Source organism: Salvelinus namaycush, chromosome 24 (genome assembly GCF_016432855.1).
Source record: "Salvelinus namaycush isolate Seneca chromosome 24, SaNama_1.0, whole genome shotgun sequence".
NCBI classification, from domain to species: Eukaryota; Metazoa; Chordata; class Actinopteri; order Salmoniformes; family Salmonidae; genus Salvelinus; species Salvelinus namaycush.
The window spans coordinates 30,308,562-30,326,532 of NC_052330.1; the positions used below are offsets into that span (position 1 = coordinate 30,308,562).

At 48.2% G+C, this 17,971-nt stretch overlaps 1 protein-coding gene across 1 annotated transcript in view; it reads left to right on the forward strand.

Moving 5' to 3' along the window:
* The window catches only part of LOC120019387 (disks large-associated protein 2-like), a 211,279-nt gene that overhangs the window by 138,016 nt on the left and 55,292 nt on the right, over positions 1 to 17,971 (forward strand). The window contains exon 8 of the mRNA XM_038962675.1: positions 963 to 2,170. Coding sequence (XP_038818603.1) covers positions 963 to 2,170 — 1,208 coding nt within the window. The remainder of the gene's footprint in view (positions 1 to 962; positions 2,171 to 17,971) is intronic.

Genomic DNA, 17,971 nt, shown 5'->3' on the forward strand with positions numbered 1-17,971 from the left:
TCGAAATGGCAGCCTACTTTCACTGAAAACTGAGAATCTGAGATCAATAAAAATGACCTTGTCTCGAATCTATCAATAGCCTAGGCCTAGGTGTGGGAAATTATAGTCCTAAAAATGCTTTCTAGTTTCACTGACTCAAACCATAAACCTGGGCCAGCTCAAACCAAATCAACTTTTAGAATATTAGGCCCGGGCTGAAAATCAACTTTTTTTACATTACGTTTTTTTGTGGGGGCAGGAGAGTTAACTAAAAGGCAACTTGCTTTTATTTTAATTTTTACATTGCAAAAAAAAAATTCATGCCAGGAGAGGTACCAGATCCGACCAAATAGGTTGCGGAACAAAACAGTTCAAAATGGAGATGTGCAGCTGAAATTAAGCACTGCAATGGTGGCAGACACGGAACAGCCTCTTATCTGTTTCAAATAGACCTGGCACAGGAGGGAGGGGCACAGCAGGCTCCTATACAGCTTCAATAAAGTGAATATTTTCAATATTTGATCACTCTGTTGTTGCAGAGAATTTCCCTGCACAGCAGGAAATCCAAATTGGTAGTGTATTAGAGGTTTAAAAAGGTTTCTAAAGTTTGTAATTTCCACTTAAATGTCATACTTGATTTGCCCTAACCAAAAATGTATCAACCTCATTATATTTATCAACCCCAACATGAATTATAATCCACATAATTATTCACATTTCCTGCTGCTCAGAAAAGGATCAAATTAAGATCCTAGATTTGTACGTAATATATCTTCAAAGTAAATAATCAAAATCTTTATTGGATTTCATGAGATTTTAAAGATACACTTCCCCAGCTCTCTTGCTGCCGTTTTTGAAAGCAGCTAAAGAAACAATTGAGATTTGGAGCGATCACTTACTGTACCTGCATAAGGTGACTGAATGCATTTACACAAGTCTGAGCATTATTCTTATTACTCTCTCTCTCTGTGTATTTCTGTCAGACCAGCAGTATTCCCCTTGGTCCCCGTCTCGACACTTCGATGAAGGCAGACGCCACCCTGTCCCCCCAGCTAGGAACATGAAGGGCTTATCGGGCGGTCGCTCCCAGCACCAGATCCTCTCGCCCCACGGGCTGGACCAGTTCGACTACCCCCAAGACATCCATGGCATGGGCCACCATGGTGGCGCCTCCGACTCACGCCACACCTCCTACCTGCTCAGCCCCACTGAGATCTGCCCCATGGACTACCATCACCGCTACTCACCGCGCAGCTCCATTCACTCAGACTGCATGATGATGTCCCCCGTCATGATGGCGCCCTCGTCAGTCGGCGTTGGCCCCATCGACCACGTTTCTAGCAGCACCTTCCCCAGAATGCACTACAGCACCCAGTACTATGACTCAGCCACGCGGGACGACTGCGCCGCCATCACTGCCTCCGCCACCTCCCATGCTGCTGCTGCTGCCACTGCCGCTTCCGTCTTGCAGTACCAGGGCAGCGGCAAGAGCAACCGCATCCCGGCCAACCTGCTGGACCAGTTTGAGAAGCAGCTGCCGCTGCATCACGACGGCTTCCACACGCTGCAGTACCAGAGAGCGTCCACCACCACCACCACGGAGCAGCGCAGCGAGAGCCCCGGACGCATCCGCCACCTGGTCCACTCTGTCCAGAAGCTTTTCACCAAGTCCCATTCCCTGGAGGGATCGTCCAAGATGAACGGCACCAAGGGTGAAGGAGGAGGAGGGGGACACCACGGAGGCTCCCAACACGGCCACCACGGAGGCTCCAAGCACGGCAGCAAGCGGAGCAAGAGCAAAGAGCGCAAGGCGCACCGCTCGGGGGGCGCGGGCGGCTTCTGGAGCTCTGACGACAACCTGGACAGCGACAGCACCTACCGCACGCCCAGCGTCATGAGCCGTCACCACGGTGACTACGCCCATGCCGCCCACTGCTACCCGGACTCCATGCATCACAGTCACTTTGGGGACATGTCCCTCAAGACCTCGAAGAGCAACAACGACGTCAAGTGCTCGGCGTGCGAGAGCATGGCCACGGCTCCGGAGGGGAAGTTTATGAAGAGAAGTTCCTGGTCTACGCTGACTGTCAGCCAGGCCAAGGAAGCTTACAGGAAGTCCTCCCTTAACCTGGAGAAACCCATGATGCACACAGACCTCAAGCCCTCACTACGGGCCTGTCACTATCTGCAGGTGAGTGGTGTTCAGAGCCATGGCTCTGTGGTGTGTGTGTGTGTGTGTGTGTGTGTGTGTGTGTGTGTGTGTGTGTGTGTGTGTGTGTGTGTGTGTGTGTGTGTGTGTGTGTGTGTGTGTGTGTGTGTGTGTGTGTGTGTGTGTGTGTGTGTGTGTGTGTGTGTGTGTGTGTGTGTGTGTGTGTGTGTGTGCGCGCGTCAGCCCAGTCAGTAAAACCTCCTTGATTGAACCTGTCCTTTTCTATTCTCAGAGGAACAATTCCAGCTCCTATGTGTGAGGCCAATATACTTTATCTGTGATTCCCCATTGTGAGTTCCCTGGGGGAGCTATTGTCTATTTAGAGCGACCAATTGAGGGAATCAATGTCTTGGAGGAAGAGACTGTAGATAATAGGGATGGAAGCTTCCTTGGATAACCTTCTCTATCTTGTGGGCAACTCCTGCTGTTTTTCAAACACCATGGATCTTTTTCACACACACACGAACAGAGAGAGAGAGAGAGAGATATCTAAAGTAAAATACACTCACCTGACATAACACACAGCAGCAATAAATTATGCTATTTCAAAGTTTGACACGTTTGGGGTTTCAGACTGTTAACCTACGGACACAAGGTATAGGCTACGGCTTTCATCTTTTAATAGTTTGATTTCTACCTCAATAACGCTGAATTGCAAAAGTGTCTAACACTGCCTTGACATATTGGTTTGTGTAAAGTACACTTCAATAAAAGTTTATATAGATATTATTATTCATTATAGCTCTTTGTTGGACACTAACAATCTTCTGAGATAGTATACGCTATTCACAAAATAAAAGAGACGCGCAACCTGTGTTTACTGTACGGGGCTTTTTATTTTGTGAATAGCTTATACCGGCGTTAATTTATTTTACCACTACATCCCTAATTGTAATCTTGCAATGTCAGCAAATGTGATGTCTAACGCATACATAAAGACCTTTAGGACCAGAGGTATCTACATGCAGGTTAGTCTACTCTACATTGAGTGTACAAAACATTAAGAACACCTGCTCTTTCCATGACATAGACTGAATCCAGGTAAAAGGAAGGTGTTCCTAATATTTGGTATACTCAGTGTATAGTCAGTCGCCTAATCCTGATATGTACAGGTTAGTCTATATTCAGTGACCTAATCCTGATAAGATACAGGTTGGTCTATATTCAGTGACCTAAGCCTGGTAGAAGCAGAGGACTCAGAGGTAGGACAGTGATTGAGAAACGCTGAGCTGCTTCTTCCAAGGGAAGTCATTATGCTAACAAGATCCAATAAGTGTCTGCTGCTCCTGCTGTAGAAACGGCGAGACCACATCAAGATGATGGAGGTGAAGCCTGTTGTGTAATAAAGTGATACATTCAGGCCAAAGGTGAGGGTTTGATTGCATTACTTTCACTCCAGGCCTTACTGTTGCTTCAGTCACCCATCCTTCTGTATTATTGTGGGAGTGATATCCCCCACAATATAGGCATTGATTGAAGCTCAATATTAAATTAAAATCTCCCCACCATCATATCTAAACTAAAGGACACCAATCTAGATGAAAATTCGCAAATCAACTTGATTGGAGGTACACAATACATTCCCGCCTCTCGTCATGAGCCGTCCGGCTGTTACAGAGAACCACATACCAGATTATTTAACATGGTTGTTAGCAACTGAGTTTTAAGAGTATTTTCTGCACCTACCTTTCTCAAATTCGAGACATCAGATTAAAATGAGACTACAGCATCCATAAAGTGACTATTGGATTTAAGAAATGTCGGATTGACTAAGTTTGTAGGTGCAACAATTTTAATTAAATGTATAATTTATTGCTCTCACGTGCTAATTTCTGTTCATTAAGAACCAACGATGTGCTACCTTTTTGTAGCATTTATGACAGTGCTAACATCTTTTCAGCTGAATCTCAGTTCTACAACTGGAACAAACAACTCGGTTGCTGCTTCTCACCAGTCAGATGAGATGCAAGCTACAAGCAAAGGAACGGAATTTAGCTAGATGGGTATATTTGGTTTGCATCTTTTTTCAAAAAGGACAAAAAATCTCGAATTTAAGGTGAAACCTTCAACTACAGTTTGTTTATCATATGGCTGTTTATCAGTGAATCTGACCAATACAGTATTTTTTTATTATTTTTTACATTATCACAGGTGGAAGGCCTACACCAGTATTGCACCGATATTGATACAGCAAATGTGATGGGATAGTATGGAGCCTGGTAGAGAGGTAGACTGGGCTGAATCTGTCAATCTTCTGTACCGAGCAGACGTTTCTATCCTATCCATTCATCCACATGGCTTTTGAAGTATTCTCAGTAACACATCTGAAGGTCAAGCTGGTGTCCCCTGGTGATTTGCACCAGTCATTGTAACAAATGATATCCCCAGGGCCTAAACACCCCAGCATCCATGTGCATAAAGAGTGTCGTCTGTCTGCCTGCCTGCCTGCCTGCCTGCTCACCATGCAGCGTTATGGAGACGGATTAGGGTAATGGTCTGCATCCCTGTCCGGTGGGCGTGCTTCAACATCTGGCCGCCGTACATGCACCCGGTAATTGTAATGAATAAGCTGTCAAGTCTTACATATATATTTCTCCTTGAGTGCTCGCTGGTTGGGGCGATCTGCTCGCCACACTCAATAAAATTTGATGGAATGGCTTCTTCTGTCCGGCTGTCATCTTGTGTGTCTAGCACAGCTCAGGCACAGGTGGCAGGACTTTGAATCTTTCACATTATAAACTGTGTGGTTCGAGCCCTGAATGCTAATTGGTTGACAGCCGTGGTATATCAGACCGTATACCACGGGTACGACAAAACATTTATTTGTACTGCTCTAATTACGTTGGTAACCAGTTTACAATAGCAATAAGGCACCTCGGGGGTTTGTGGTATATTGCCAATATACCACAGCTAAGGGCTGTGTCCAGGCACTCCACGTTGCGCATATAAACAGTCCTTAGCCGTGGTATATTGGCCATATACCACACCCACTCAGGCCTTATTGCTTAATTAGAGACCCGGGGTGCCTGTGGCATTGGCTTTTTTGTCGTTTATCTCATTAATGCAATGTTATGGTTTACATTTTTACTATGAGAATTATTACATACCCACACAACCAGAAACTCCCTCCCTTCCTCTACTGTTAAACAGTCTAAGGGAGCAAACCCAATGTATTAGATGGTGGGGACTAACAAAAAGAAAAGCTGTTATCTCAATGTGTGTCAAACTATTCTGAGCATTTTAGTGTATATCATTCAAGATAGTTGTGACAACACAGAGGCGGATGCAAGATGCAAGCAACGATGGTTTAATGAAATACAGTTTACAGCAGCAACAGGACAGACAGACTGTACTCAGACGGAATCCGACCCAGGGACTAGGGCGCATATACCGATGATAGCGTGCTGAGAAATCCAGGGGAATGTGTCCGGATGGGTAGGAAGGAGCCCAGAAGATAATCCACACAAGGGCGCCGAGAGAAAGAGCCCAGACACACGACACAACCTCAGGGAAGTAACAATGATCTGACAACAAGAAACACTGGTTACAGAACATATAAAGGGAAGATAAGTGATTCCAGCTGGCGCAGACAATCAGGCCGAGATTGGGAACCACGCCCACACAAACACGGGAGAGAGAGAGAGAGAGAGAGAGAGAGAGAAAAAGAGAAAGAGAAAGAGAGAGAGAGAGGGAGGCAGTGGATTCATGAACCGTGACAATACCCCCCCCCCTAGGAACGCCTCTTGGCGTTCCCAGGCGAATTACCCTGTCGATTGAAATCATCGATAAGGGAGTGATCCAGAATGTCCCTAGCAGGTACCCAACTTCTCTCCTCCGGACCGTAACCCTCCCAGTCCACCAGGTACTGGATACCGCGTCCCCTCCTTCTAGAGTCCAAAATACGATTGACAGAAAAGGTGGGTTCCCCATCAACAAGTCGTGGCGGCGGGGGAACCGGGACCGGCGGGTTAATGCGTGCCTGAAACACAGGTTTTATTTTAGACACATGAAAGGTAGGATGAATTCTCCTATACGCCGGAGGAAGCTTGAGCCGGACCGCCACCGGACTAATGATCCTGGTGACTTTGAACGGGCCGATAAATTTGGGGGCAAGCTTGTTCGAAACGGATCGGAGTGGAATGTTCTTAGTAGAAAGCCACACTCCTTGGCCAACGACATATACCGGAGGCTTCGACCGGCGGCGATCGGCCTTAGCCTTGGTGCGCGCCCCCACCCGGAGAAGAGTCTCACGGGCTCTGCTCCATGCGTGACGGCACCTCTGGATGAAAGCGTGAGCGGAGGGAACAGTGACCTCGGACTCCGTACTGGGAAAGATAGGTGGCTGGTAACCTAATCTACACTCAAACGGAGAGAGACCCGTGGCTGCCACTGGCAACGAATTGTGAGCGTACTCAACCATAGAGAGTTGTTGACTCCAGGAAGAGGGATTCTTAGAAACCAAACATCGCAACACTCTCTCCAAATCTTGGTTGGCCCTCTCCATTTGACCGTTGCTCTGGGGATGAAACCCTGAAGACAGACTAACACTCGCTCCCAGTAACCTACAAAACTCTTGCCAAAACTTGGACACAAATTGGGGCCCCCTGTCAGAAACTACGTCCATCGGCAGGCCATGTAAGCGAAAGACGTGATCCACGACAGTTACCGCTGTCTCCTTGGCAGATGGTAATTTAGGCAAGGGAATAAAATGAGCCGCCTTCGAGAACCGGTCCACCACGGTCAAAACAACCGTCTTGCCCTGGGAGGGCGGGAGGGCGGTAACAAAATCTAGCGCGATGTGGGACCAGGGTCTCGAAGGGACCGACAGCGGTTGGAGTAACCCATCTGGAGGTCGATTAGAAGTCTTCCCAGTGGCACAAACCGAGCAAGCCAAGACAAAACTGTGAATGTCACGAGCCATCAGTGGCCACCAAAAGCGTTGCTTAACCAAAAAGCTAGTGCGGCTGACTCCTGGATGACACGCTACGTTGGAGCAATGCCCCCACCGAATAACATCGGACCGACACCCCTCCGGCACAAACAACCGATTAGGCGGGCAACCGGGCGGAGGCTTTACCCCTTCTAAGGCCGTTTTGACCCTCGATTCAACCTCCCATGTGAGTGTGGAGACCACTAGGGTCCCGGGTAGGATGCACTCGGGAGTGGATGGGCGTTCGGAATGGTCAAAAATGCGAGAAAGGGAATCGGGTTTGACATTCTTGGAACCCGGGCGATACGAGAGAGAGAAGTCAAAACGTCCGAAAAAGAGTGCCCACCGCGCCTGCCTGGAGTTGAGTCGCTTGGCGGTTCTGATATATTCCAAATTCTTGTGATCGGTCCAAACTATAAAAGGTACCCCCGAACCCTCTAACCAATGGCGCCACTCCTCCAGTGCTAACTTCACTGCCAACAACTCTCTGTTGCCAATGTCGTAGTTGCGTTCCGCAGGTGATAACCGATGGGACAGGAACGCGCAAGGGTGCATCTTGTCGTCAGAAGAGGAACGTTGGGAAAGTACCGCACCTACCCCCACCTCTGAAGCGTCCACCTCCACCACGAACTGACGCGAGGGATCGGGAGCTATGAGGATGGGGGCCGAAACAAAGCGGCTCTTGAGTTTGGCGAATGCAGCCTCGGCTGTATCGGACCACCTGAACGTCACTCTGGGGGAGGTTAAGGCGGTAAGAGAAGCGACTATCTGGCTAAAGTTGCGAACGAAACGCCGGTAGGAATTGGCGAATCCCAGAAACCTCTGTAGGGCCTTACGGGAATCTGGGCTTGGCCAATCCACCACAGCCTTAACCTTGTCAGGATCCATGTGAATACCTTCAGTCGAGACGATGTAACCTAGGAATGGAACGGATTGTGCTTGAAAAATGCATTTCTCCGCCTTGACAAAAAGTCCATTCTCCAACAACCTCTGAAGCACTCGTCTGACGTGCTGAACGTGTTCCTGGAGAGAAGAAGAAAAAATCAGTATGTCATCCAGGTAAACATATATGAACTGATCAATCATATCTCTCAGCACGTCATTGACGAGTGCCTGGAAAACCGCTGGGGAGTTGGATAGCCCAAAAGGCATGACCAAATATTCGAAGTGCCCTCTGGGGGTGTTAAACGCGGTCTTCCATTCATCCCCCCTCCTTATGCGAACCAAATGATATGCATTACGTAAATCCAACTTAGTGAACACGGATGCTCCCTGTAACCTTTCAAAGGCTGAGGACATCAACGGTAAGGGATAGGTATTCTTCACTGTGATGTTATTCAACCCACGGTAATCAATGCAAGGACGCAGAGATCCGTCCTTCTTCCCCACAAAGAAGAACCCCGCCCCCGCTGGAGAAGAGGAAGGACGAATGAATCCAGAGGCCAGAGAATCAGAGATGTATCTCTCCATAACCTCCCTCTCAGGAACAGAGAGTGAATATAACTTGCCTTTAGGCGGAGACTCACCTGGCAATAATTCTATTGCACAGTCATAGGGACGATGCGGAGGAAGAGAAGCAGCACGGGACTTGCTGAACACCTCCTTCAGGTCGAGGTATTCAACGGGCACGTTAGACAAATCCACTGCCTCCTCTAGAAACACAGAATCAGACACAGATGAACAAGCAGACACTAAACAGGACTCAAGACACTTGTTACTCCACATGGATATAGAGTTATGACCCCAGTCAACTCTGGGGTTGTGTTGGGTGAGCCAAGGGTGGCCGAGAACTAATGGTGCAAGGGGTGAGTCCATGAGTAGAAATGATAGTGTCTCAGTGTGATTGCCAGAAGTGATGAGTGTGATAGGTTCAGTGGTGTGAGAAATGTTGGGGAGTTCTTGACCATTGAGAGCGTTGACGGATATCTTGTGCGTGAGTGAGGTGATAGGAATCTGGAGTTTGTGAGCGAGCTTGAAGTCCATAAAATTACCCTCTGCTCCTGAGTCCAGTAAGGCTTGGGTGTCGTGCGTGTGGGTGGCCCATCTTAGTCTTACCGGGAGGAGAGTAGATGATGAGGTCTTCTCTGTGGTGACACCACCCGATAGTAGCCTCATACTTACTACCGGGCCTGATCTTTTACCGGGCAGGAGTGGATAAAGTGGCCCGCTCTACCACAGTAGAGACAGAGTCCTTGGGATCTCCGCCTCTCCCTCTCTTCCCGGGAGAGGCGAGCTCTCCCCAGCTGCATGGGTTCGTGAGCGGAGACTGAACTGGCCGTGTTCCCGCCGCTGGCATGCCAGCCCTCCGTGTCGTGATACGGTCTGTTAGGGCATGCTCGGCGGCCAATACGACTTAGACGAGCGTCGACCCTCAAGGCTAGTTCCACTAGTCCATTTAAACTCCTGGGAAGGTCCAGAACATAGATCTCCTTCTGGATCCGGTCCTCCAGCCCATGCAGGAACATGTCCCACTGCGCCTCCTCGTTCCACTGACACTCTGCGGCCAGAGTGCGGAATTGGATGGAGTATTCCGATACTGAACGGTCTCCTTGGCGAAGGTCAGCGAGTAGTCTGGCCGCCTCCCTACCCGCCACGGCCCGATCGAAGACCCTTCTCATCTCCTCGGAGAGTGTCTGGAAAGAGGTGCAGCATGGGTCCTGGTTCGCCCACACCGCCGTTCCCCAAAGAGCCGCTTTGCCTGATAGCAGTGTGAGTACGAATGCTACCTTAGACTGTTCACGGTTGAAGGTCCGTGGCTGCAACGAGAAATGCATGGAACATCTCGTAAGAAAAGCTCTGCAATAGTCAGGATCACCTGAATAACCCTCTGGTGTCGGTAGCCGTGGCTCTAGCTGGGAATCCGGCTCTGGCGGGGGGGGTTGAACTGCCGGTGTAGGTGGCGCAGCGAGACCCCTCAGATGTTGTAATTGTTGGGTCAGCTGGGATACCTGCGTCACAAGGGCTTGTACTGCCCGACCTGTGCTGGAGATGTTCTCCTCTTGTTGATCCATTCTCGTGATACTGCGGGAAATGAATTCGGTCAGACTCGTTGAACTCGCTGCATCCATGGTGGGGTCAGATCATTCTGTGACAACACAGAGGCGGATGCAAGATGCAAGCAACGATGGTTTAATGAAATACAGTTTACAGCAGCAACAGGACAGACAGACTGTACTCAGACGGAATCCGACCCAGGGACTAGGGCGCATATACCGATGATAGCGTGCTGAGAAATCCAGGGGAATGTGTCCGGATGGGTAGGAAGGAGCCCAGAAGATAATCCACACAAGGGCGCCGAGAGAAAGAGCCCAGACACACGACACAACCTCAGGGAAGTAACAATGATCTGACAACAAGAAACACTGGTTACAGAACATATAAAGGGAAGATAAGTGATTCCAGCTGGCGCAGACAATCAGGCCGAGATTGGGAACCACGCCCACACAAACACGGGAGAGAGAGAGAGAGAGAGAGAGAGAGAGAGAGAGAAAAAGAGAAAGAGAAAGAGAGAGAGAGAGGGAGGCAGTGGATTCATGAACCGTGACAATAGTCCATCTTAGTCTCCTATAAATGTTTAACTCACCAGTCTATGGGTGTTGATAAAATGTATACCAACTAATGGCAGCAGACCTTTTCTAGCCTAATCGAAGCCAGTGGCGCAGCCAAGCTCCTCTTCATTCAGGTGTAACAACATCCACTCAGAGAAGAGACAGGGGAAAGCTAACGAGCTAGCGCTGGGCTCTCATGAGCGACGCCTGCCTTGTTAACCACTGCCCCAGCTGATCAAAGACAACGCATTAGGAGAAAAAATAATACCTTTGCTTTATTGCTGTCTTTAAGCATGATTAATTTAGTTTCCACACAATCACTGTATTTTTATTCAACTCTCTCTTGTGGGAACGGAGAAACGCACAAACAGCAGATTAGTGTGAATGATAGTTTTGCTGATAGAGCTTTGAAGTGAAGATATAAGCAAGCCAGCTAATTATCCTGTTGGCTTGCGAAGTCAGGCATTGCTGAGGAGGTTTAGCCTCTTTGCTCTCTTGTTAAGCAGTTTGTCACACCAACATGTCCACTTAGGTCACAACAGCAGTCTGTCTGCAATTGCCTTTTGACCCAACCAGGCTTTGCAATGCTTTAGGAAGTGTTCATCAGTATTCACCTTGTATGTAATTAGTTACATTGAATTAGATTTTCCTGATGAATGTTTTTATTTGCTGTATCCCTCCCTCACTAATCAACAAGGCAACACTGTACTTGAGAGGTACAGGAATGTGTAGCACATAGCATCCGTACTGCCTTTCTGAGACAGAATTATTGTTGCTGCGGATTCAGAAATGCCTTGTCTTTACTGGGTCAGTGTATTGACAGTGATTTGAGTATGTTGTGGAACGGTGAGGAAGGTTGTGGGTTCACGCCCTGGTTGGGGTGGAATTTCCACTCTGTCACACATGCAGCTTCCTGTAGGATCCGTATCACCGCTTCTCTGAAGTCACGTGACCAGATGTTGTTTAGCTCTATACAGATTATATGCTGGAAAGGAGACGTTTGTAAATCAGGTTTATGTCCAACGATGGCTGCATTTAATATACATATATGTGAGTGAGTGTGAGGTTACCTCCAGGAACAGAAAACTCAACATTCATCCTACTCTGCTCTCTCTGATAGCAGCCCAGGGACTGTTGAGGGGAAATAACCAGACAGGGCCCATGATTGGTTGGGGTGAGTAACTGGCAGAGGTAGAGAGGGAGACCACTAGTGCCCCAGGCTGTTGCTCTAAGAACCACTGCTCCCCTTGTCCACTGGGAGCACAGCGTGATGGAATTTTATGTTATACATGCAGTACATACGCCTGATCATTATACTGGACAGCTACAACATATGTGTAACATCATTCATTTGATTGGTCGTTGATGGCTAATTTCATGTCAATGCCAATATGCCTTGAAATAAGAATGTGTAAGATATATGGTTAAAGTGTATGAATATGATCATCTGTCTTAGAGTGCTAGAAAATATTTTCAATTCGCATGTACTGTCTACTAATGTGGATTGACTAGAACATGCCTTATTAAACTATTAACCTTCTTTGATTTCACCAATTAGAGCTACTTGTACAGTAAATTAGCTGCTTTGTTTTGGTGTGGAAATGTTTATGGCAAAGCAACACCATGTAATTAACAACGATCCCTTAATCACTATTAATTGTTCTGTCGTTCGTCGAACGACTGTTACAGTCGAGGCTACGCCATTGCATATGCATGATGTGTTAATGTCGCTCGTTTATCTGCAGTTGCTATGGCTGCAACCTACACACTTGCCTACATTCGCCTTAAAATGAGTGTGGAGGATTCGGGAGGAAGACATGGTATTATCCATGACTTTATTACTCCCCTCACTGTGCTGTGTAACACTCTTCATCCTATAACTGACCCTGAGACCTCTGGATTTTCAGTAAAGGTTTCATATTTATACCAACAGAACATGCACCACTTGTCTATGCTTGGTAACTGATGTTGGGGTTCATGGCACATTACATCATCCCCTAGGAAGTTTGACTCCACTCACTGGAGTTTAGACCTCAGAGCCATGCAGTACAAGAGAGGATTACAAGGGGGAAGGGAATTGGCATTTGTATTCATCCCTGCGGTACACCATCTCTACAAAAATACAAATTTGGCAAATGTATTGTGTGTATCAGTACTAAGTAATCTGGATTACTTAGTAGAATGGTGCCGGAGAGGATGGCTGACGTTTTCGTGCTCCTAACCAACTGTGTTCATTTGTTAGTTTTTTTGTGTTGTTTGTAACTTATTTTTAACATATTATGTACATAATGTTGCTGCTACCATCTCTTATGACCGAAAATAACTTCTGGACATTACTCACCACGAACTGGTAGAAGCTTTTTCCTTTAACGAGTCCGACGAGTCCGACATGAAGGATATACTGCTTTCCCGGGAACAGGCCCAAATCCCCGTCAATTGCGTGAAGATAAGACGGAGAAAAAGGGAGCGGAGGCCGGGCTGCCTTCTGAGAATTCGTAGCCGTGCGAGTAAAACCCCACTGCCATCCGATCCACTGGCAAATATGCAATCATTGGAAAATAAAATCAATGACCTACGAGCAAGATTAAACTATCAACGGAACATTAAAAACTGTAATATCTTATGTTTCACCGAGTCGTGGCTGAACGACGACATGAATAACATACAGCTGGCTGGTTTTACACTGTATCGGCAGGATAGAACAGCAGCCGCTGGTAAGACATGAACAACATACAGCTGGTAGGTTTTACACTGTATCGGCAGGATAGAACAGCAGCCTCTGGTAAGACAAGGGGTGACGGTCTATGTATATTTGCAAACAACAGCTGGTGCACGATATCGAAGGAAGTCTCAAGGTTTTGCTCGCCTGAGGTAGAGTATCTATTGATAAGCTATAGACCATACATATCTGTATTTTTTGTAGCTGTCTACCACAGACCTAAGACCACACTCAATGAGCTGTATACCGCCATGAGAAAACAGGAAAACGCTCATCCAGAGGCGGCGCTCCTAGTGTCCGGGGACTTTAATGTAGGGAAACTTAAATCAGTTCTACCACATTTCCACCAGCATGTTAAATGTGCAAGCAGAGGGGGAAAAAACTATAGACCACCTTTTCTCCACACACAGAGATGCGTACAAAGCTCTCCCTCGCCCTGCATTTGGCAAATCTGACCATAATTCTATACTCCTGATTCCTGCTTGCAAGCTAAAATTAAAGCAGGAAGCACCAGTGACTCGGTCAATAAAAAAGAGGTACGATTTTTTACTTTTTTTTTTATTTCACCTTTATTTAACCAGGTAGGCCAGTTGAGAACAAGTTCTCATTTACAACTGCGACCTGGCCAAGATAAAGCAAAGCAGTGCGACACAAACAACACAGAGTTACACATGGAATAAACAAACATACAGTCAATAACACAATAGAAAAAGTCTATATACAGTGTGTGCAAATGAGGTAAGATAAGGGAGGTAAGGCAATAAATAGGCCATAGTGGAGAAATAATTACAATTTAGCAATTAAACACTGGAGTGATAGATGTGCAGAAGAAGCTCGTCTGGAGGTTTGTTAATAAAGAATAATAACGTGAACACTACAAGCTACAAAACAATAAATGTGAAAACCGAAAACAGTCCTATCTGGTGCAGAACACAAAGACAGAAAACAATCACCCACAACCCAACAGTGCAAACAGGCTACCTTAATATGGTTCCCAATCAGAGACAATGACAAACACCTGCCTCTGATTGAGAACCATATTAGGCCAAACAACAAACCCAACATAGAAACACAAAACATAGAATGCCCACCCAGCTCACGTCCTGACCAACTAAACACAGACTAAACAAAGGAAATAAGGTCTGGTCATCTAGTACGTTCAGAGCAGAGAGTAAAAGGAGCAGGTTTCTGGGAGTGGTACATTTACATTTACATTTAAGTCATTTAGCAGACGCTCTTATCCAGAGCGACTTACAAATTGGTGCATTCACCTTATGACATCCAGTGGAACAGCCACTTTACAATAGTGCATCTAAATCTTTTAAGGGGGGGGGGGGGGGGGGGGGGTCAGAAGGATTGCTTTATCCTATCCTAGGTATTCCTTAAAGAGGTGGGGTTTCAGGTGTCTCCGGAAGGTGGTGATTGACTCCGCTGTCCTGGCGTCGTGAGGGAGTTTGTTCCACCATTGGGGTGCCAGAGCAGCGAACAGTTTTGACTGGGCTGAGCGGGAACTGTACTTCCTCAGTGGTAGGGAGGCGAGCAGGCCAGAGGTGGATGAGCGCAGTGCCCTTGTTTGGGTGTAGGGCCTGATCAGAGCCTGAAGGTACTGAGGTGCCGTTCCCCTCACAGCTCCGTAGGCAAGCACCATGGTCTTGTAGCGGATGCGAGCTTCAACTGGAAGCCAGTGGAGAGAGCGGAGGAGCGGGGTGACGTGAGAGAACTTGGGAAGGTTGAACACCAGACGGGCTGCGGCGTTCTGGATGAGTTGTAGGGGTTTAATGGCACAGGCAGGGAGCCCAGCCAACAGCGAGTTGCAGTAATCCAGACGGGAGATGACAAGTGCCTGGATTAGGACCTGCGCCGCTTCCTGAGTGAGGCAGGGTCGTACTCTGCGGATGTTGTAGAGCATGAACCTACAGGAACGGGCCACCGCCTTGATGTTAGTTGAGAACGACAGGGTGTTGTCCAGGATCACGCCAAGGTTCTTAGCGCTCTGGGAGGAGGACACAATGGAGTTGTCAACCGTGATGGCGAGATCATGGAACGGGCAGTCCTTCCCCGGGAGGAAGAGCAGCTCCGTCTTGCCGAGGTTCAGCTTGAGGTGGTGATCCGTCATCCACACTGATATGTCTGCCAGACATGCAGAGATGCGATTCGCCACCTGGTCATCAGAAGGGGGAAAGGAGAAGATTAATTGTGTGTCATCTGCATAGCAATGATAGGAGAGACCATGTGAGGTTATGACAGAGCCAAGTGACTTGGTGTATAGCGAGAATAGGAGAGGGCCTAGAACAGAGCCCTGGGGGACACCAGTGGTGAGAGCGCGTGGTGAGGAGACAGATTCTCGCCACGCCACCTGGTAGGAGCGACCTGTCAGGTAGGACGCAATCCAAGCGTGGGCCGCGCCGGAGATGCCCAACTCGGAGAGGGTGGAGAGGAGGATCTGATGGTTCACAGTATCGAAGGCAGCCGATAGGTCTAGAAGGATGAGAGCAGAGGAGAGAGAGTTAGCTTTAGCAGTGCGGAGCGCCTCCGTGATACAGAGAAGAGCAGTCTCAGTTGAATGACTAGTCTTGAAACCTGACTGATTTGGATCAAGAAGGTCATTCTGAGAGAGATAGCAGGAGAGCTGGCCAAGGACGGCACGTTCAAGAGTTTTGGAGAGAAAAGAAAGAAGGGATACTGGTCTGTAGTTGTTGACATCGGAGGGATCGAGTGTAGGTTTTTTCAGAAGGGGTGCAACTCTCGCTCTCTTGAAGACGGAAGGGACGTAGCCAGCGGTCAAGGATGAGTTGATGAGCGAGGTGAGGTAAGGGAGAAGGTCTCCGGAAATGGTCTGGAGAAGAGAGGAGGGGATAGGGTCAAGCGGGCAGGTTGTTGGGCGGCCGGCCGTCACAAGACGCGAGATTTCATCTGGAGAGAGAGGGGAGAAAGAGGTCAGAGCACAGGGTAGGGCAGTGTGAGCAGAACCAGCGGTGTCGTTTGACTTAGCAAACGAGGATCGGATGTCGTCGACCTTCTTTTCAAAATGGTTGACGAAGTCATCTGCAGAGAGGGAGGAGGGGGGGGGGAGGGGGAGGAGGATTCAGGAGGGAGGAGAAGGTGGCAAAGAGCTTCCTAGGGTTAGAGGCAGATGCTTGGAATTTAGAGTGGTAGAAAGTGGCTTTAGCAGCAGAGACAGAAGAGGAAAATGTAGAGAGGAGGGAGTGAAAGGATGCCAGGTCCGCAGGGAGGCGAGTTTTCCTCCATTTCCGCTCGGCTGCCCGGAGCCCTGTTCTGTGAGCTCGCAATGAGTCGTCGAGCCACGGAGCGGGAGGGGAGGACCGAGCCGGCCTGGAGGATAGGGGACATAGAGAGTCAAAGGATGCAGAAAGGGAGGAGAGGAGGGTTGAGGAGGCAGAATCAGGAGATAGGTTGGAGAAGGTTTGAGCAGAGGGAAGAGATGATAGGATGGAAGAGGAGAGAGTAGCGGGGGAGAGAGAGCGAAGGTTGGGACGGCGCGATACCATCCGAGTAGGGGCAGTGTGGGAAGTGTTGGATGAGAGCGAGAGGGAAAAGGATACAAGGTAGTGGTCGGAGACTTGGAGGGGAGTTGCAATGAGGTTAGTGGAAGAACAGCATCTAGTAAAGATGAGGTCAAGCGTATTGCCTGCCTTGTGAGTAGGGGGGGAAGGTGAGAGGGTGAGGTCAAAAGAGGAGAGGTAGATTCAAGGCATAATTCACAGACAAAGGTATGGTAGGAACTAGAAGCACAAGCATTTTGCTACACTTGCATTAACATCTGCTAACCATGTGTATGTGACCAATAACATTTGATTTGATTTAGGATGTGAATACAGTGGAGGTAAACCTAAGGCTCTACAGTGAAATAAGACAATAATCACTAACCAAAACAGCAATGGACAAGGCATATTGACATTAGGGAGAGGCATGCGTAGCCGAATGATCATAGGGTCCAGTGAGTAGCTAGGTGAGCTGGAGGCATGGCGATTCAGACAGCTAGCGGGCCGGGGCTAGCAGGCTAGCAGAAGGGCCTTAGTGGGATGTTGCGACGGAAGAAGTCTGTTGTAGCCCTCTCGTGCGGTTACGTTGGCAGACCAGTCATGATGGATCAGCAGGGCTCCGTGTAGTAAAAGGGGTCCAGGCCAATTGGCAAAATAGGTATAGTAGCTCAAGAAATTGGCTGATGGACTTCTTCAGCTAACAGTCCGATATGCTCTAGATAGCTAGTGGGCTGCGGCTAGCAGGCTAGCAGATGGGCATTCAGGGGACGTCGCGATGGAGGAGCCTGTTGAAAAAACCCCTTGGGCGGATTATGTCGGTAGTCCAGTAGTGATAAATCGGCAGGGCTCTGTATCGGTAGTAAAAGGGCTCCAGGCCAATTGGCAAAATAGCTATTGTAGCCCAAGGAGTGGCTGATGGACCTCTTCAGCTACCCGAGAGATGGGCCTAGCATAGGCTAGCTCCAGGCTAATTGGTGCTTGCTTAGTGTCAGAAACCTTAGCCAGGAGTAACCACTTGGATAGCAGCTAGCTAGCTGCGATGATCCAGGTGAAACGGTTCAGACCTTGGGGTAGGAATCCGGA